General features: G+C 51.2%; 6 protein-coding genes across 6 annotated transcripts; 4 read left to right on the top strand and 2 right to left on the bottom strand.

Moving 5' to 3' along the window:
• Window positions 1-666: 666 nt before the first annotated feature.
• Window positions 667-1,008, top strand: CTAM01_00187 (uncharacterized protein; the record flags this gene model as incomplete). The annotated part of the gene is made up of 1 exon (XM_060516241.1): window positions 667-1,008. A coding segment is annotated over one exon (342 nt), but the record flags the coding sequence as incomplete, so codon positions are not given.
• Window positions 1,009-2,529: 1,521 nt separating this feature from the next.
• On the top strand, window positions 2,530-3,284 carry CTAM01_00186 (uncharacterized protein; the record flags this gene model as incomplete). The annotated part of the gene is made up of 3 exons (XM_060516240.1): window positions 2,530-2,722; window positions 2,778-3,107; window positions 3,160-3,284. 3 exons carry the CDS (start codon window positions 2,530-2,532, stop codon window positions 3,282-3,284), a joined length of 648 nt encoding a protein of 215 aa, XP_060388866.1.
• Window positions 3,285-4,666: 1,382 nt separating this feature from the next.
• On the bottom strand, window positions 4,667-5,965 carry CTAM01_00185 (5-azacytidine resistance protein azr1; the record flags this gene model as incomplete). The annotated part of the gene is made up of 2 exons (XM_060516239.1): window positions 4,667-5,841; window positions 5,896-5,965. The coding sequence occupies 2 exons, from the start codon at window positions 5,963-5,965 to the stop codon at window positions 4,667-4,669; spliced, it is 1,245 nt and encodes a 414-aa protein (XP_060388865.1).
• An 878-nt stretch (window positions 5,966-6,843) lies between these two features.
• CTAM01_00184 (succinate dehydrogenase iron-sulfur subunit) lies at window positions 6,844-7,823 on the top strand (the record flags this gene model as incomplete). Its single annotated transcript, XM_060516238.1, has 3 exons — window positions 6,844-7,204; window positions 7,296-7,447; window positions 7,503-7,823. 3 exons carry the CDS (start codon window positions 6,844-6,846, stop codon window positions 7,821-7,823), a joined length of 834 nt encoding a protein of 277 aa, XP_060388864.1.
• A 1,468-nt stretch (window positions 7,824-9,291) lies between these two features.
• CTAM01_00183 (succinate dehydrogenase) lies at window positions 9,292-11,427 on the top strand (the record flags this gene model as incomplete). The annotated part of the gene is made up of 4 exons (XM_060516237.1): window positions 9,292-9,336; window positions 9,416-9,858; window positions 9,929-11,152; window positions 11,208-11,427. 4 exons carry the CDS (start codon window positions 9,292-9,294, stop codon window positions 11,425-11,427), a joined length of 1,932 nt encoding a protein of 643 aa, XP_060388863.1.
• Window positions 11,428-12,021: 594 nt separating this feature from the next.
• On the bottom strand, window positions 12,022-12,608 carry CTAM01_00182 (uncharacterized protein; the record flags this gene model as incomplete). Its single annotated transcript, XM_060516236.1, has 2 exons — window positions 12,022-12,124; window positions 12,205-12,608. The coding sequence occupies 2 exons, from the start codon at window positions 12,606-12,608 to the stop codon at window positions 12,022-12,024; spliced, it is 507 nt and encodes a 168-aa protein (XP_060388862.1).
• Window positions 12,609-13,448: the final 840 nt, after the last annotated feature.

Genomic DNA, 13,448 nt, shown 5'->3' with positions numbered 1-13,448 from the left:
CTTTAATTATTATAGTTTTAATTATTATAACTTTAATTATAATAGCTTTATTTATAATAAATAAAAAGTCTAATTATAAGTCCTTTAAAAACTTCTTTTTAAGAGCTATAAGAGCTTCTAAATATACTAAGTTAAAATACTTATTAAAATATTAATAACTAAACTAATTTTATAATAATAACCTTAATAAAAAACTTAGTAAATAATATTAAAATCCTTATTAATATTAAGTATAATTTATAAAATATAATAATATAATTATAAAATATTATTAATATATTTTATATTAAAAAAAGTATTATTAATATTAATAAAATAAATAAGGCTATATTAATATAATATTTTAATTTTTTATTATAATTTAAAAATAATTATTTTAAATAGTATTAAAAATTTATTAAAAAGCTTTTTTGAATATTTTAATATATTTATTATTATTTTTATAATAATAAAACTCTTAGTATTTACATATAAAAATAAGTTATTTATTTTTAAACAGTAATATTAGTTTATTAATAAGTTATTAAAACTATAATTTTAGTAATTCCTTAACGAGGGAGAGGGTAGAATAGAGGAAAAGATAGGTAAGAAAAGGGCTGAGGTTAGATAGTGCGGAATTCGAGGGCAGGGTAGCGTCTACATGTACTGCGGCAATCCTCTAGTATAGTGAGAGAGTCAGTGACCGGCCGAGGGGTTTTTGGGGTCTCTTCGCGCCTTGGGCCGTTCAAGCGGGCTCCAACGTGGTGTCACCTGCTGTGGGCTGGAAAGCAGGGAAGCGAGATGGCATGGCATGTGGAAGATTGTGCCATTGCTGGGCGCATTGTTCAAATTGACGCCAGCGACTGCCCTGGGTCCCAGGACAGAGTCCCAGACTCTCAGGCGAGAACCGTCGAGGCCCAGACCTCTTCCAACTTCCCTTCCCTGCTGTTGCCCGAGATGGTCGTGATCCTTCCATCGCCCCAGCCAAGAGGGCCCAATAAGGAGCCTTGGGCGACTCCGGGGACATAAGCTAGGAGTACCAGGGGAGTTGACGGCTGCATCGGGGGTCTGCCCAGTGGTTGCACGTAGTTGAGAAATCGTACATCGCCTTGGAGTAAGCTTGGAGGAAATCTACTTTAGGTACCGTGTAAGAAGACCATACGGTCGTCTTAGAGTTGCTAGCTAGGTACCTGACCTGCCTTAGGTCGAATATAAAGTACCGGACGACGGCGTGCGGATGTATGGTGAATTGAGCAAAGGTAAAACTTGCAGCTAACCTGGAACACCAACACTAGTAAGCTGAAGCTGCTGCACGCAGTCGTGGCATTTTACGGCAGAAGAGGAGGCCACTGGGAGAAGCAGAAAGAAGTCAGGCCGGACATCAGCCAGTACCAAAAACAACCAAAGGACAAGAAACTGAAGCTTGGTCTTTGTTAGCGCTTCTCCTGGGGTTTGCCAGGTTCCTCTCTGCGACAGGGGTACCCTCCAAGAGTTTTCCACGTTAGTCCAATCTGGGAGTTAGTGCCACTCCTGTTGCCAGGGCTGCTGGAAGAGGTGGGAAGGTACCCGCCCCCCGCTCGTCGTCGTCGCTTCCTTTTCTTGTTTGCGACGAATAGCCTGCGACTTCCTCAGCTGCTAAGGTACTCCGTACCATACCACCCTTAAAACGCTTACCACACCAGTGTGAGGACCAAGGTAAGGTACCTACCTGTGGTACTCTACCTTACAAGTAAGGTCAGGTACCTACTCTAAGGTAAGGTAGGTATGTAAGTCCGCGCACCCAGTGGGAGCCGTGATGCCGTCCGCGGCGCCCTCGAGAAGCCTCAAGGTGCGCGCGGTTGCTGTTCGTCCCCGGCTGTTGCTGCGTTGGGTGCTTGTTATGATGTCGCCATGAGGACCTACTTTGGAAGATAGCAAAGAGGAAGGCTCGATCGCGCGCCTGTCTGTTTCAACCTCGATACCTCCTGCCTCCTCTTAAGCTCAAGTGCGCCCATCTTTTCCCACCTGACTCTTCATCCATTCCATCACCATCTCAATCCAAACAAACTTGCCCGGTCCACACTACAAATAAGTTCCTCCAAGGCTCCAACACTCTGCACACAAGAAGAAAACCAAGAATCACAACCACACCACTCCCAGAATTCAAATTGCTGATCTTCTGGTGCTACTTTGTCCCAAAAGCCACCCATCCATCCGCACACCCCCAGCAACAGTAACGCGTGCGAGTAATTATAGGAAAAGCCCCGTCTAGGTATTGATGTAAGTCGCATGCCTGCCTGCCTCTCCGCCGAACCCGCACACGCCCCCCCTTCCATGCTCTACCCCTGATTCGACTTCGCCTAATTTCGCGCCTGCGCGAGACGAGGAAGCCTTTTTCTACCCAGCTGTCCCCCCCTCACATCGTTGCCTGCCTCTCTCCCTTTTGTTTCCTCACGAGCCTATTCCCGACATTCGTTGTTGACCTTTTTTGCTAAATTACAGTAGTCCGATACCTAATACTCCTACACTCGTTCATCACTTAATTTTCGAAAAGCAACCCAATCCGTCACAATGAAGAGCTTCACCTCCGTCCTCGTCGCCGGCTTCGCTGCCATGGCCCAGGCTGTTCAGCTTACCAACACCAACTTCAACGTCCAGGCTGGTCAGGCTTTCGAGATCACCTGGTCTGATGCTTCTGGCCCCGTTACTCTCACCCTGAAGAACGGCCCCAGCACCGACCTCAAGACCGTCTCCACCATCGCCAGTAAGTACATCCCGAGCCCTGGTGAGATGCCATCTGATACTGACTTCTATCTCAGCTGGCCAGAGTGGTACCTCCTTCTCCTGGACTCCTTCCTCCACTCTCCCCACCGACCAGTACGCCATTGAGATCTCTGACTCTACTGGCACTCCCAACTACTCTGAGCAGTTCACCCTGACCACTTCCGTCACTGCTTCCGCTTCTGTCTCCTCGGCTTCTGCCTCCGCCTCCGCCTCTGCTTCCGCCACCGTCACCACCACTGTCGCTGCTTCCACCATCACCTCCTCCGCCTCTGCTTCCTCCGCCTCCGCTGCGAGCAGCTCGGCCTCTTCTGCTGCTAACTCCACTGCTGCCTCCACTGTCTCTACCAGCACCCGCGCCAGCACCCGTACGTCGCCATCTACTTGAGGCATAAGAACCCTGACTAACCCGTTGAATAGGCACCAGCGCTTCCACCTCTTCCACCAGCTCTCCCACCACCGTTCCCGGCAGTGACGCTGTCCGCATGGGCTCTCCCATTGCCCTGATCGGCCTTACCGTCGCTGCCATGCTCTACTTCCAGTAAGCTGGTGGCTAGAGAGGATGTTCGGGCTGTCTCAGCCCAATGACTGGTATATGATGCGAACCAAGGTTTATAATACAGTAATGCGATCCAAGAACGAACAGGACCAGGAGTTGCATTTCAGATGAAGCAAGCGGGTCGAGTTGCAAAAAGCTCTCGAAGGACAGGGGATGATGAAGTAAACATTGTGTGTTAGTCGGGGCCTATCGGAAATCTTTGGGCCTATAAACAATCAATTAGCAACTCAATCCACTGTTGCCTTTCTACATCTTTATTTCTGCTCCCTATGATTGTAATCTATAGCGAGACCTGGGTCATCTCAACCCCGCGTCTGGACATTACCACTTCAGGCTGCATGCATCGCATGACCGTTTGTCCTCGGTGAGGTGACATTTCCGTCTGCACCTCAAAGTGGTGTCACTCGACCTGCGCCTATCCCACTCGGAAGCGGACGTGCTCTGCCTCTGGCATGAGGGGCATGTAACATTATGCATTCGTACTACGAGTTATCGTCACACTGTCAAAGACAAACAACAAAATATCGATCTGGGCCCGTCCACACCAAACTCGTCGTCTTTTCTACCCTTCATCCACAATGTAAGGTAAGGTACGTTTTTTTAAGCACAGTCCATTGGGTTTCCCCAGAGAATAAAGCTGTTTCATCCTGTATCTTCTTCGACCCAGATCAGTGGTTCATACAGCAGACCAACCCCACGTGGAGAAAAACAGGAGAAAGGGGTGCATACTCCAGAGCTGACGTGGAGTTCAAAAAAAAAAGGGGGCTCCGTCCATTGGAAGATACTCTATCCGTAGAAAAGCAACAAGAAACCCGCCTAGGCAGAGCCACAGCTGCGATCGGCAAGTTCCCAGCGCCTCGCCCCGCTTCATAGCAAGGACAAAGGAGAAGAGAAAACAAGGGGGGAAAGGGAAGACGATTGGACTTCTCGTTCGACCGTTCCTGCCGATCGCATGAGCTAAAACGTGTAGGTTAATCGGTGGAGAAGCATAAGTCCAAGCAGAGAAACATGCAAAGGAATGAGGCGAGTACAAATTGGTTTTAAGGTAGAGTACGATGAAACGGTCAGACATCGATTTTGGGTGGTATTTTTTGATACTGCTATAACTGACTGACTGCTGACTTCTCGACGTCTCTTCATTGCGTGTATGGGAGAAAATAAGATATTGCTCAGGATCCTTTGTACAACATTGCTGCGTCACCGAATGAGAAATTGGCGACGGTCGAAGATTTACGATACAACGGACAAATGCAGCGGTGGCGCTCCTTTGGGGGCTTCTATGGGGGGGGGGGGGGTTCTGAGCAACTGGAAAAAGCAGCAATGAGCTTCAGATACCGCAAATAGTGTTGGTAATGATACAAGACAGCCTTAAAGGCGACTCTTGGCCGCGGCCTTGGAGTCATCCGACGCGATGAGGACGAGAACGCAAATATCGTCGATCTTGCCGCCGTGCCAGTTCTCCTGCGGGTAGTACTTCTGCACTCCCTTGGCAAAGGGGCCGTCAACGTTGCGGTTTAGACTCGCCGACTTGGCGGCGGACGTGATTTCCGCCGCGAGCACGCTCTGCAAGGTAAGAAACTTTGCGGAAGGTCGCTCTGAGGCGTCTTCAGCGGGTTTTGTAAAGGGCTTGAGATTGTCGACGACGCGGACCCCATTCTTCGTCATGAGCCATGCGCCTGTCGTTGTCATGACATTGCTAACAATACGGAGGATGTCCTGGTTAAACAGGTTGTCCCATACACCGTCAGTTGCGAAAACGATGATATCGCCGTGACGGAGGTCATGGCGAGTGACGTCGGCGTCTTTGGGAAAGTCGCATAGGTTCTGGCCACCAAAAGCTGCCATCCGAGCGGCTACGCTGGGAGGCACGATAGAGAGCTGATAAGGCGTGTTGAAGGCATGCGTTTGGGGTTCAGAGTAGGTGTGTACGGCGTTCAATCGAAGCTGGATGAAGCCAGAGTCGCCTAGGTTGGCAATGTCGAGGTTGCCGTCTGAGGATGCTACAGCAACACACGCTGTACTGCCACCAGCAATGACGGTGCTGTCCTCATTGATCGCCTGGTATCCCTTTTGCATCAGATCTTGCGCTCTTAGCGGCTCCTTGTCACCCGTGCCCTTTGTGGTCGAGTCGTCTTTGATTGAACCGTGTCCGTAGGCTGTCGAAGCCATGTAATCGCAGAAACCGTGTGAGAAATCCGCCGGGTCAACACCAGAATCTACCCAGCCGCCGACGCCATCAGCCACACCAAGGGCTACTGCGCCAGAGTCGCCGACTCGACTGACGAAAAAGGCATCGTGTCCGCTGTCTGGTCTGGAGCGTTTGCTACGGTTCTGCTGGATACGGTTGTAGGGATTGAAGTGAAAGACGTGTGTTGATGGGTCGTAGGGATGGTCTTTCGCGGTAAAAGACGCAGCAACGTGGTAGGATAGCTTTGCAGCCGAGTCGGACTTCATGCTTCTGGCTGTTGAGAAGTATCGCGATGAGATGTTCGTCGGAGGGGTCGACCGTTGTCGGGCGAGATACTTTGAGAAGCTAACGGATGCTAAAGTATAATTAGTAAGAGGATTTTAGAATTCGATGCAAAGCAGAAGCGTACCTTGTGATAATGGCCTTGTGGCAGGGAGGAGGACCAGAGGCTGGCGCAATACTGTCACCGTTGCGGCCATTGCTTCCAATGTGCTGCGATGTAGAGTGTTTCTTGGAGATGCGGTGCTTCCGCAGTCCGCATATTAACCGTATCAATTGCTCGTTAGAAATGTGACTGGAATCACATAGCTAAATTGCGGACCCAAGATATTCTCGTAGCTCGAGACGCTTCTTCGACACGAGCACTTTCGTAACGTCAAATGGATAGACGACTTGTGATAGGTAGTCGCGTCTGAAAGGGAATGCAACGTCCACTTGATGTCATAAGAAAAAGGCCCCAACCCCAGATTCCCCAGGGCTGCTATCTACCCGGGGTATTCCCGCTGAGTCAGCTTTCAGCTGCTCCCGGTCCCAGATGCCGGTTTATTCCACACGAAAACCGGGGGAAGGAGGTGCACGCTGCTTTAAGTTATCACGAGCCGGGATTCCGGATGTACAGATATGACTGTCAAAATGTGCAGCGAAGTAAGGTAGTCTGGAGATTTCAACATCGGTATATTACTCACACAACAATGAAGATGCCTTTAAAAGCAGGGTTTTTGGACCTTCGAGTCGGTTTGCTGAGCATTTATCCGGAAACACAAGGTAAGAGCTCGGGATTGAGGCCAAAAGCGGCAATTGAAATGTGGTTTAAAATCACTCAGCAATGATTGGTCAAGGGTCCCACCTTTTTGCTCCGGCCGCTTCGACACAATAACCGAGGGATTGAAGCAAACTTCCATGATGTCTACCACTACACTCTGAACCGCCACCAAGGATAATACTACGGTGAATCGCAGCTTTCCCACACCGCGCCCCGCCAATTCGTTGGAATCGCTCATCTTCAACTCGGTGTGTCAACAATCAATTCATTCATCTCCATTTTCTGTCCAGTTGCATACGAAAACCAACCGCCATAATGGCATCTCTCCGCTCTTCCACCCGCGTCTTGGGCTCGGCCACCAAGGCTGCTTTCCGCCCTGCCGTCACTATTCCTCGCCGTGGCCTGGCTACCCCTAGCGATCAAGTGCCTGCGACAAAGGAGCCCAAGATGAAGAAGTTCACCATCTACCGCTGGAACCCCGACACGCCGACCGAGAAGCCCAAGATGCAGGAGTACACGCTGGACCTGAACAAGACCGGACCCATGATGCTGGATGCATTGATTCGGATCAAGAACGAGCTGGACCCTACCCTTACCTTCCGCAGAAGTTGCAGAGAGGGTATTTGCGGTAGCTGCGCCATGAACATTAACGGCCAGAACACGCTCGCTTGCCTTTGTACGTTGACTCCTGAAGCACCCTTGTAGCCACCTGGCTTTGCAAGCTGCTGAAAGAACTCACGGCGATTCAATGCTAACAACAACGAAAGGCCGTATCCCTTCAGAGAACGCTTCAGACGTCAAGGTCTACCCTTTGCCTCACACCTACGTCGTCAAGGACTTGGTGCCGGACTTGACCCAGTTCTACAAGCAATACCGCTCAATCAAGCCCTACCTCCAGAGAGACACTCCTGCCCCTGATGTACGTTGATTCAGACTGCAGCATCTCGAATGATCCCAGCTAACCTCTTCCATAGGGCAAGGAATACCGCCAGAGCGTCGCCGACCGAAAGAAGTTGAGCGGTCTGTACGAGTGCATTCTTTGCGCCTGCTGCTCAACCTCGTGCCCGTCTTACTGGTGGAACTCTGAGGAGTACCTTGGACCCGCCATCCTCCTCCAGTCCTACCGCTGGCTCGCCGACTCTCGCGATCAGAAGAAGGCCGAGCGTAAGGCTGCACTCGACAACTCCATGAGCTTGTACCGTTGCCACACGATTCTTAACTGCACACGTGCCTGCCCCAAGGGCCTGAACCCCGGCAAGGCTATTGCCGAGATCAAGAAGCAGATGGCTTTCTAAGAAGCTAGAGAAGCTGTGGGGTCTACGTTTGGAGTCATAATCTTGGGCGGCGCGATATTGGCTGTATACTAGGTAGTGTGTACTTTATGAGCATGGCTGGAGTTTGAACTCCTTGGACACACTAAAAGGGGACTTTGAATTCAGGCTTTCTTTTGTTTTCGTTAGCCCGCAGTAACTCATAGGAGTTTGGCCCTGTGTCTGAAAGTGCCTGAGCGATGAGATGGGAGGCAAGGCTTAGCTAGGCCCGAGACTGGCACGGCACGTGAAGGAACGAGCCGATTGAAGAGGACGCAGAGGGCGCGATACTAGTGAGTCGCCACGGGCGAACTGTTTGCGACGGGTTGGCTTCACCATACCAGATACCTAGAGTAACCCTAAATTACTATTTTCAACACTTCACTTCTGCAGCGCAAGAGTTATTGTGGGTCAATTGGTCCTGCAGCAACCGCGCAGATCGTTGCGCCTGATCAAGTCGCATTACTGTGTGTTGAAGACATTAAAAGTCTAATTGGTTGGCGTTTCAATTGTCGGTTGAGAGTCACGTTCTCCTTTCAGTTGTGTGGTTGTCTACCGAGGCTCTGCATTGTTTGAAAGTGTGGCAAAGTAGAACTGCTGACGATGGGCGATTCTCGTCGTGAAGTCATGGATTTTCTCCTCCCCATCGACAAAGAGACCCAGTTCCACCCGCACCTCGGCAATGCCGCTCGGGAACGGGCAAAGAGCACCCGTAGTGTACACAATTCGACGTGCAAACTAACAAGTCATCAAACTGTCAATCAGAGGGAGAGGGGAAATGGCAAAATATAGAGTCAACAATTGATCGCAACCAGAGACATTGACTTTTGGTCATTGCCTGTCTGTTAAGAATAGAACCTCGAGTTTCGGGCGGCTGATCAACGAAGGCTAAGCTTTCATCCGGTCGCACTGATGATACCCCGGAATCGATCTCGGAATTTGACGGGACTTTACATGTGAACTCTGCCCCGGAAACCAACTGTGGCTTGACTGTGGTTGTGGCGTGAGTCCACTAGCCATAGCTATCTCAACCAATCACCAACAGTGTGATTACCCGAGGTGCCGAGCTGACTTATTGCAGAAGACGTGTGCGAGGTTTGCCGTGGTTTGTTCCGTACTTTTCTCCATACACTGGTTGGAGGTCTATTCATCACTCAGAGACCGCACCTCGTTTTGGAGACCAGTTCAATTCGACGGTGAGTATCTCAAATTCCAGGTACCTCTGTTACCAATTTGTTAACTTTGCAATTCTAGGCTTGACCTCTCCTCTCTTCCGTCTTCCGATAACGGTCAGTACCGATCTATCCATCCACCCGGTTACACACGAGCGGCTTTCAACCCAACATCTTCGGCCATCATCACCTCGCCCCCTTCGCCTCCCGCAATTCTAGATAGAACATACAGCCGCGACCGAAACGCATACTGATACTGCAAGATAGTGTACACATCAATCATGGCCTCATCAATGGCGTTGAGGAGGTTTGCTGCTAAGCCTGCTGTACGTCGCTCCTTTGATCCGTCCTGCGTTTAAATACGGCCTCGGCTTGAACAGTAGAACTAATACTTGGCAATCTCAGTTCTCGCAGGCGCGCGCATTCTCCACGACCAGATCCGCCGCGCGGATTTACGCGAACCAGCACCTCCGCGCAAAGGAGGCTTCACCCTACCTTTCCAGCAAGTACCCCGTCGTCGACCATGAGTACGACGCCATTGTTGTCGGTGCCGGTGGTGCTGGTCTTCGTGCTGCCTTCGGCCTCGCAGAGGCTGGCTTCAACACTGCCTGTATCTCAAAGCTTTTCCCTACCAGAAGTCACACTGTCGCCGCTCAGGGTGGCATCAACGCCGCCCTCGGAAACATGCATGAGGACGACTGGAGATGGCACATGTACGATACCGTCAAGGGTTCAGATTGGCTCGGTGACCAGGATGCTATTCACTACATGACCCGTGAGGCGCCTGCCTCCATCGTGGAGCTTGAGAATTACGGATGCCCCTTCTCAAGAACTGAGGATGGCAAGATGTGAGTCGAAGAAAAGAAGGCCCAGAAACACCTTGGATACAGACAGATGCTAACATATCTCGCTTCACAGTTACCAGCGTGCATTCGGTGGTCAGTCTCAGAAGTTCGGCAAGGGTGGACAGGCTTACAGATGCTGCGCTGCTGAGGATCGTACTGGTCACGCTCTTCTCCACACTCTTTACGGACAGTCTCTCCGTCACAACACCAACTACTTCATCGAATTCTTCGCTCTCGATCTGATTATGCAGGATGGAGAGTGCCGCGGTGTCGTCGCCTACAACCAGGAGGACGGCACTTTGCACCGTTTCCTTGCTAACCACACCGTCTTGGCCACCGGCGGATACGGACGTGCCTACTTCTCTTGCACATCTGCCCACACCTGCACTGGTGACGGTATGGCCATGGTTGCTCGTGCTGGTCTGCCTAACCAGGACTTGGAGTTCGTTCAGTTCCATCCCACTGGTATCTACGGCGCTGGCTGCTTGATCACTGAGGGAGCCCGCGGTGAGGGTGGTTACCTTCTGAACTCCGAGGGTGAGCGCTTCATGGAGCGTTACGCCCCCACCGCTAAGGATCTTGCTTCCCGTGACGTCGTCTCCCGGTCCATGACCATGGAGATCCGCGAGGGACGTGGTGTTGGCGAGGAGAAGGATCACATTTTCCTCCAGCTCAGCCATCTTCCCGCTGAGGTTCTTCACGAGCGTCTGCCCGGTATCTCCGAGACCGCCGGCATTTTCGCTGGTGTCGACGTTCGCACCCAGCCTATTCCTGTTCTGCCCACCGTCCACTACAACATGGGTGGTATTCCTACCAAGTACACCGGTGAGGTCATCACTGTTGACGAGTCTGGTAACGACAAGGTCGTCCCTGGTCTGTTCGCCTGCGGTGAGGCCGCCTGTGTCTCTGTCCACGGTGCCAACCGTCTGGGTGCCAACTCTCTCCTCGACTTGGTCGTCTTCGGCCGTGCCGTTTCCCACACCATCCGTGACAAGTTTACTCCTGGTACCAAGCACAAGCCTCTGGCTGCTGATGCTGGTGCTGAGGCCATTGAGACTCTGGATGACGTTCGCACGCGCGAGGGTAGCAGAACCACCTCCGACGTTCGTCTGTCTATGCAGAAGGCTATGCAGACTGAGGTCAGCGTTTTCAGAACACAGGAGTCTCTGGACGAGGGTGTCCGCAAGATGACGGAGATTGACGCTCAGTTCCCCGACGTTTCCATCAAGGACAAGAGCATGATCTGGAACTCTGACTTGGTTGAGACCCTTGAGCTCCGCAACCTGTTGACCTGCGCGTAAGTTCCCTTCAATACTGCTCCTTTCATGGGGACGTTAACTAACGACGAATAGTTCCCAAACTGCCACTTCCGCCGCCGCTCGCAAGGAGTCTCGTGGTGCCCACGCCCGCGAGGACTTCCCGGACCGTGACGACGTCAACTGGATGAAGCACACCCTCTCTTTCCAAAAGAACCCCCACGGCAAGGTCGACCTCGGCTACCGTGGCGTTATTGCCAACACTCTGGACGAGAACGAGTGCAAGGCTGTTCCTCCCTTCAAGCGTGTGTACTAAACCTGTTATGATTAGAACCGGTGTCGGGTGTTGGTAGGAAATTCGGGTATGCGAGGGGAAAGGAAGACGAAGACGATGGGAGGGCCAGAGAGTGGCGGAAGGCAATATCAAAGGCAATCGTAATACCACGACAACAATTTAGTTAATGATCGTGGGTGAGCCGCGTGGGGGATATCGCTACCTGGACCCTTTGGAATCAGGCTATTAGGGCTGGTGCATACACCGCAGGCTTTTGGGCTTTGGCTCTGGAGTTAAAAACGTGTAAAGTAGGAGGAGAAATTCATTTTGTTCAAAGACTACACTCGGGCAGCCTATTCTCTGTGTCCTTGGCGCTCTATCGAAGTTGATTGAGTTATCGATTAATTGTGAGGCACAGAGAAACTGAGTACAAGTTTAGGGATGTCGTCGATGTCGTGGCTCCAGCGACTGTATCATCGCGTAAGAAACTGAAGTACCCTTGCTGAAACCAGGTTGCTAATATGTAATGTATGAAGGATATCATCTATTCATTATACAGGATCATCAAACGTTTGTCTCAATCGCTTCCTAATTCTTTCATCCCATTCATGAACTTTGTGGCGTCGGCGAGCGCCCTCAGTAATCGGTTGGTAACGTGGACGGGTCAACACTCAAGCTGGACGTGGGTGTGCACAAAGGCTTGGAGTACGACGGCCAGGGCTTGCAGTCGGCGTGGCACCTACATTTTTACGGCAAAGTCAGCAAACATGATACGCTGTACTAATATGTGAGGCATTAGAAGCGAAGAAGCAAACTTACCCGCCATACCACTGTCCGCACTCGTTAATGTAATCAACACACACGCTACGCGTGCTGCAGTTGTCGACCGCCGTCGTAGGTAAAGTAGTCAAGCTGGGCGGTGCCCGAGTGATTGTCGGGCTGCGCGTGGGCGGCAGGCTGGGCCGGGTTGGCCTAGTGAAGGAGGGCTTGAATGTCTTCGAGATTGTCGACTTGCTCAGCGTGTATTTGCAAGGCGGCATGGTGGGCTTCATCTGCGGCTGGCACATGTCGTAGCAGCCGCCCCATCGGATTCCGCATTCTGGGTTGATGCCGTCGAGACACATGGTTCGCGGGCAGTCGGCGGCGTTGGAGGGCGGGACTTGGATCTGGGCGGCTGATAGGCCGACGATGGCTAGTATTGTGAAGATGTTGTTGGAGAGCATGTTGACTATTTGGTTGCGTGGTGACCTTTGGTGATGAAGATGATCGAAATCTCTGCGGTTGCGGTGTGGTGTAGCTTGAGATACAGAGGGGCAGTTGTCAAGTGGGTGATGTAAGTTGCACTGTAGCAAAGTCTCTGAAGCTGGACATCAAGGTTGCTATATATGTTCCCAAGTTTGCCTCGAGGTTGTACGGGTCGGCGAACTCTCCGATCTCCGTCATAAGGGTAGCTACTTAGACGGGAAGACGGGCACTAGCACATGTAGGTTTGTGATTCTCTCGGCCGCAGACGAGCTTGGTTCGCCCTGCCCAGCCTCAGCAGGCGCAGCCCCAGTTTGGTAGTTCATTCCACGATAGCCTCGAATTGGTGGTGACCTCGGCCTGCTTGGTGTGATTGCCAAGAGAGGAAGAGATATGCTAGACCCGAGTGCAGATCATCCCAGGGCTGCGATGAATGGGATGATGAGCGCATCCGGTTCAGAATTGGCGGCATAGTGCGCGCCGCAGGACCAAGCCGCAAGGTGTAGTCCATAATGGACGGCTGTCTGGTGATCTAGGATCGACGGTGAACTCGATGTCTTACTCTTCAGGCTGTTTTCGAACAGCTCAAATTCCATCCACAGTGCCGCAAGAAGGTTAGCAGGTTTTCGCTCCCGAGGATCAAAGGGATGAATGGACAGGATTGCGGGGTCCCATAAGGTTATACAGACACACGACCTTTGTTCGTGATACCCTTCAGCTTGAGAAAGATGTGCGAGCGACGGAATCGGACAGAAAACGGTTTTCTGCGGGCTGTGGTAGGTATACATTCTTATCGATCATGTCCTTGGTGAAGAATGAAG

Source organism: Colletotrichum tamarilloi (genome assembly GCF_030869305.1).
Source record: "Colletotrichum tamarilloi strain Tom-12 chromosome Unknown Scaffold_1.1, whole genome shotgun sequence".
NCBI classification, from domain to species: Eukaryota; Fungi; Ascomycota; class Sordariomycetes; order Glomerellales; family Glomerellaceae; genus Colletotrichum; species Colletotrichum tamarilloi.
Note: the sequence above shows the minus strand (reverse complement) of the source record. Positions and strands in the feature narration are given on the sequence as shown.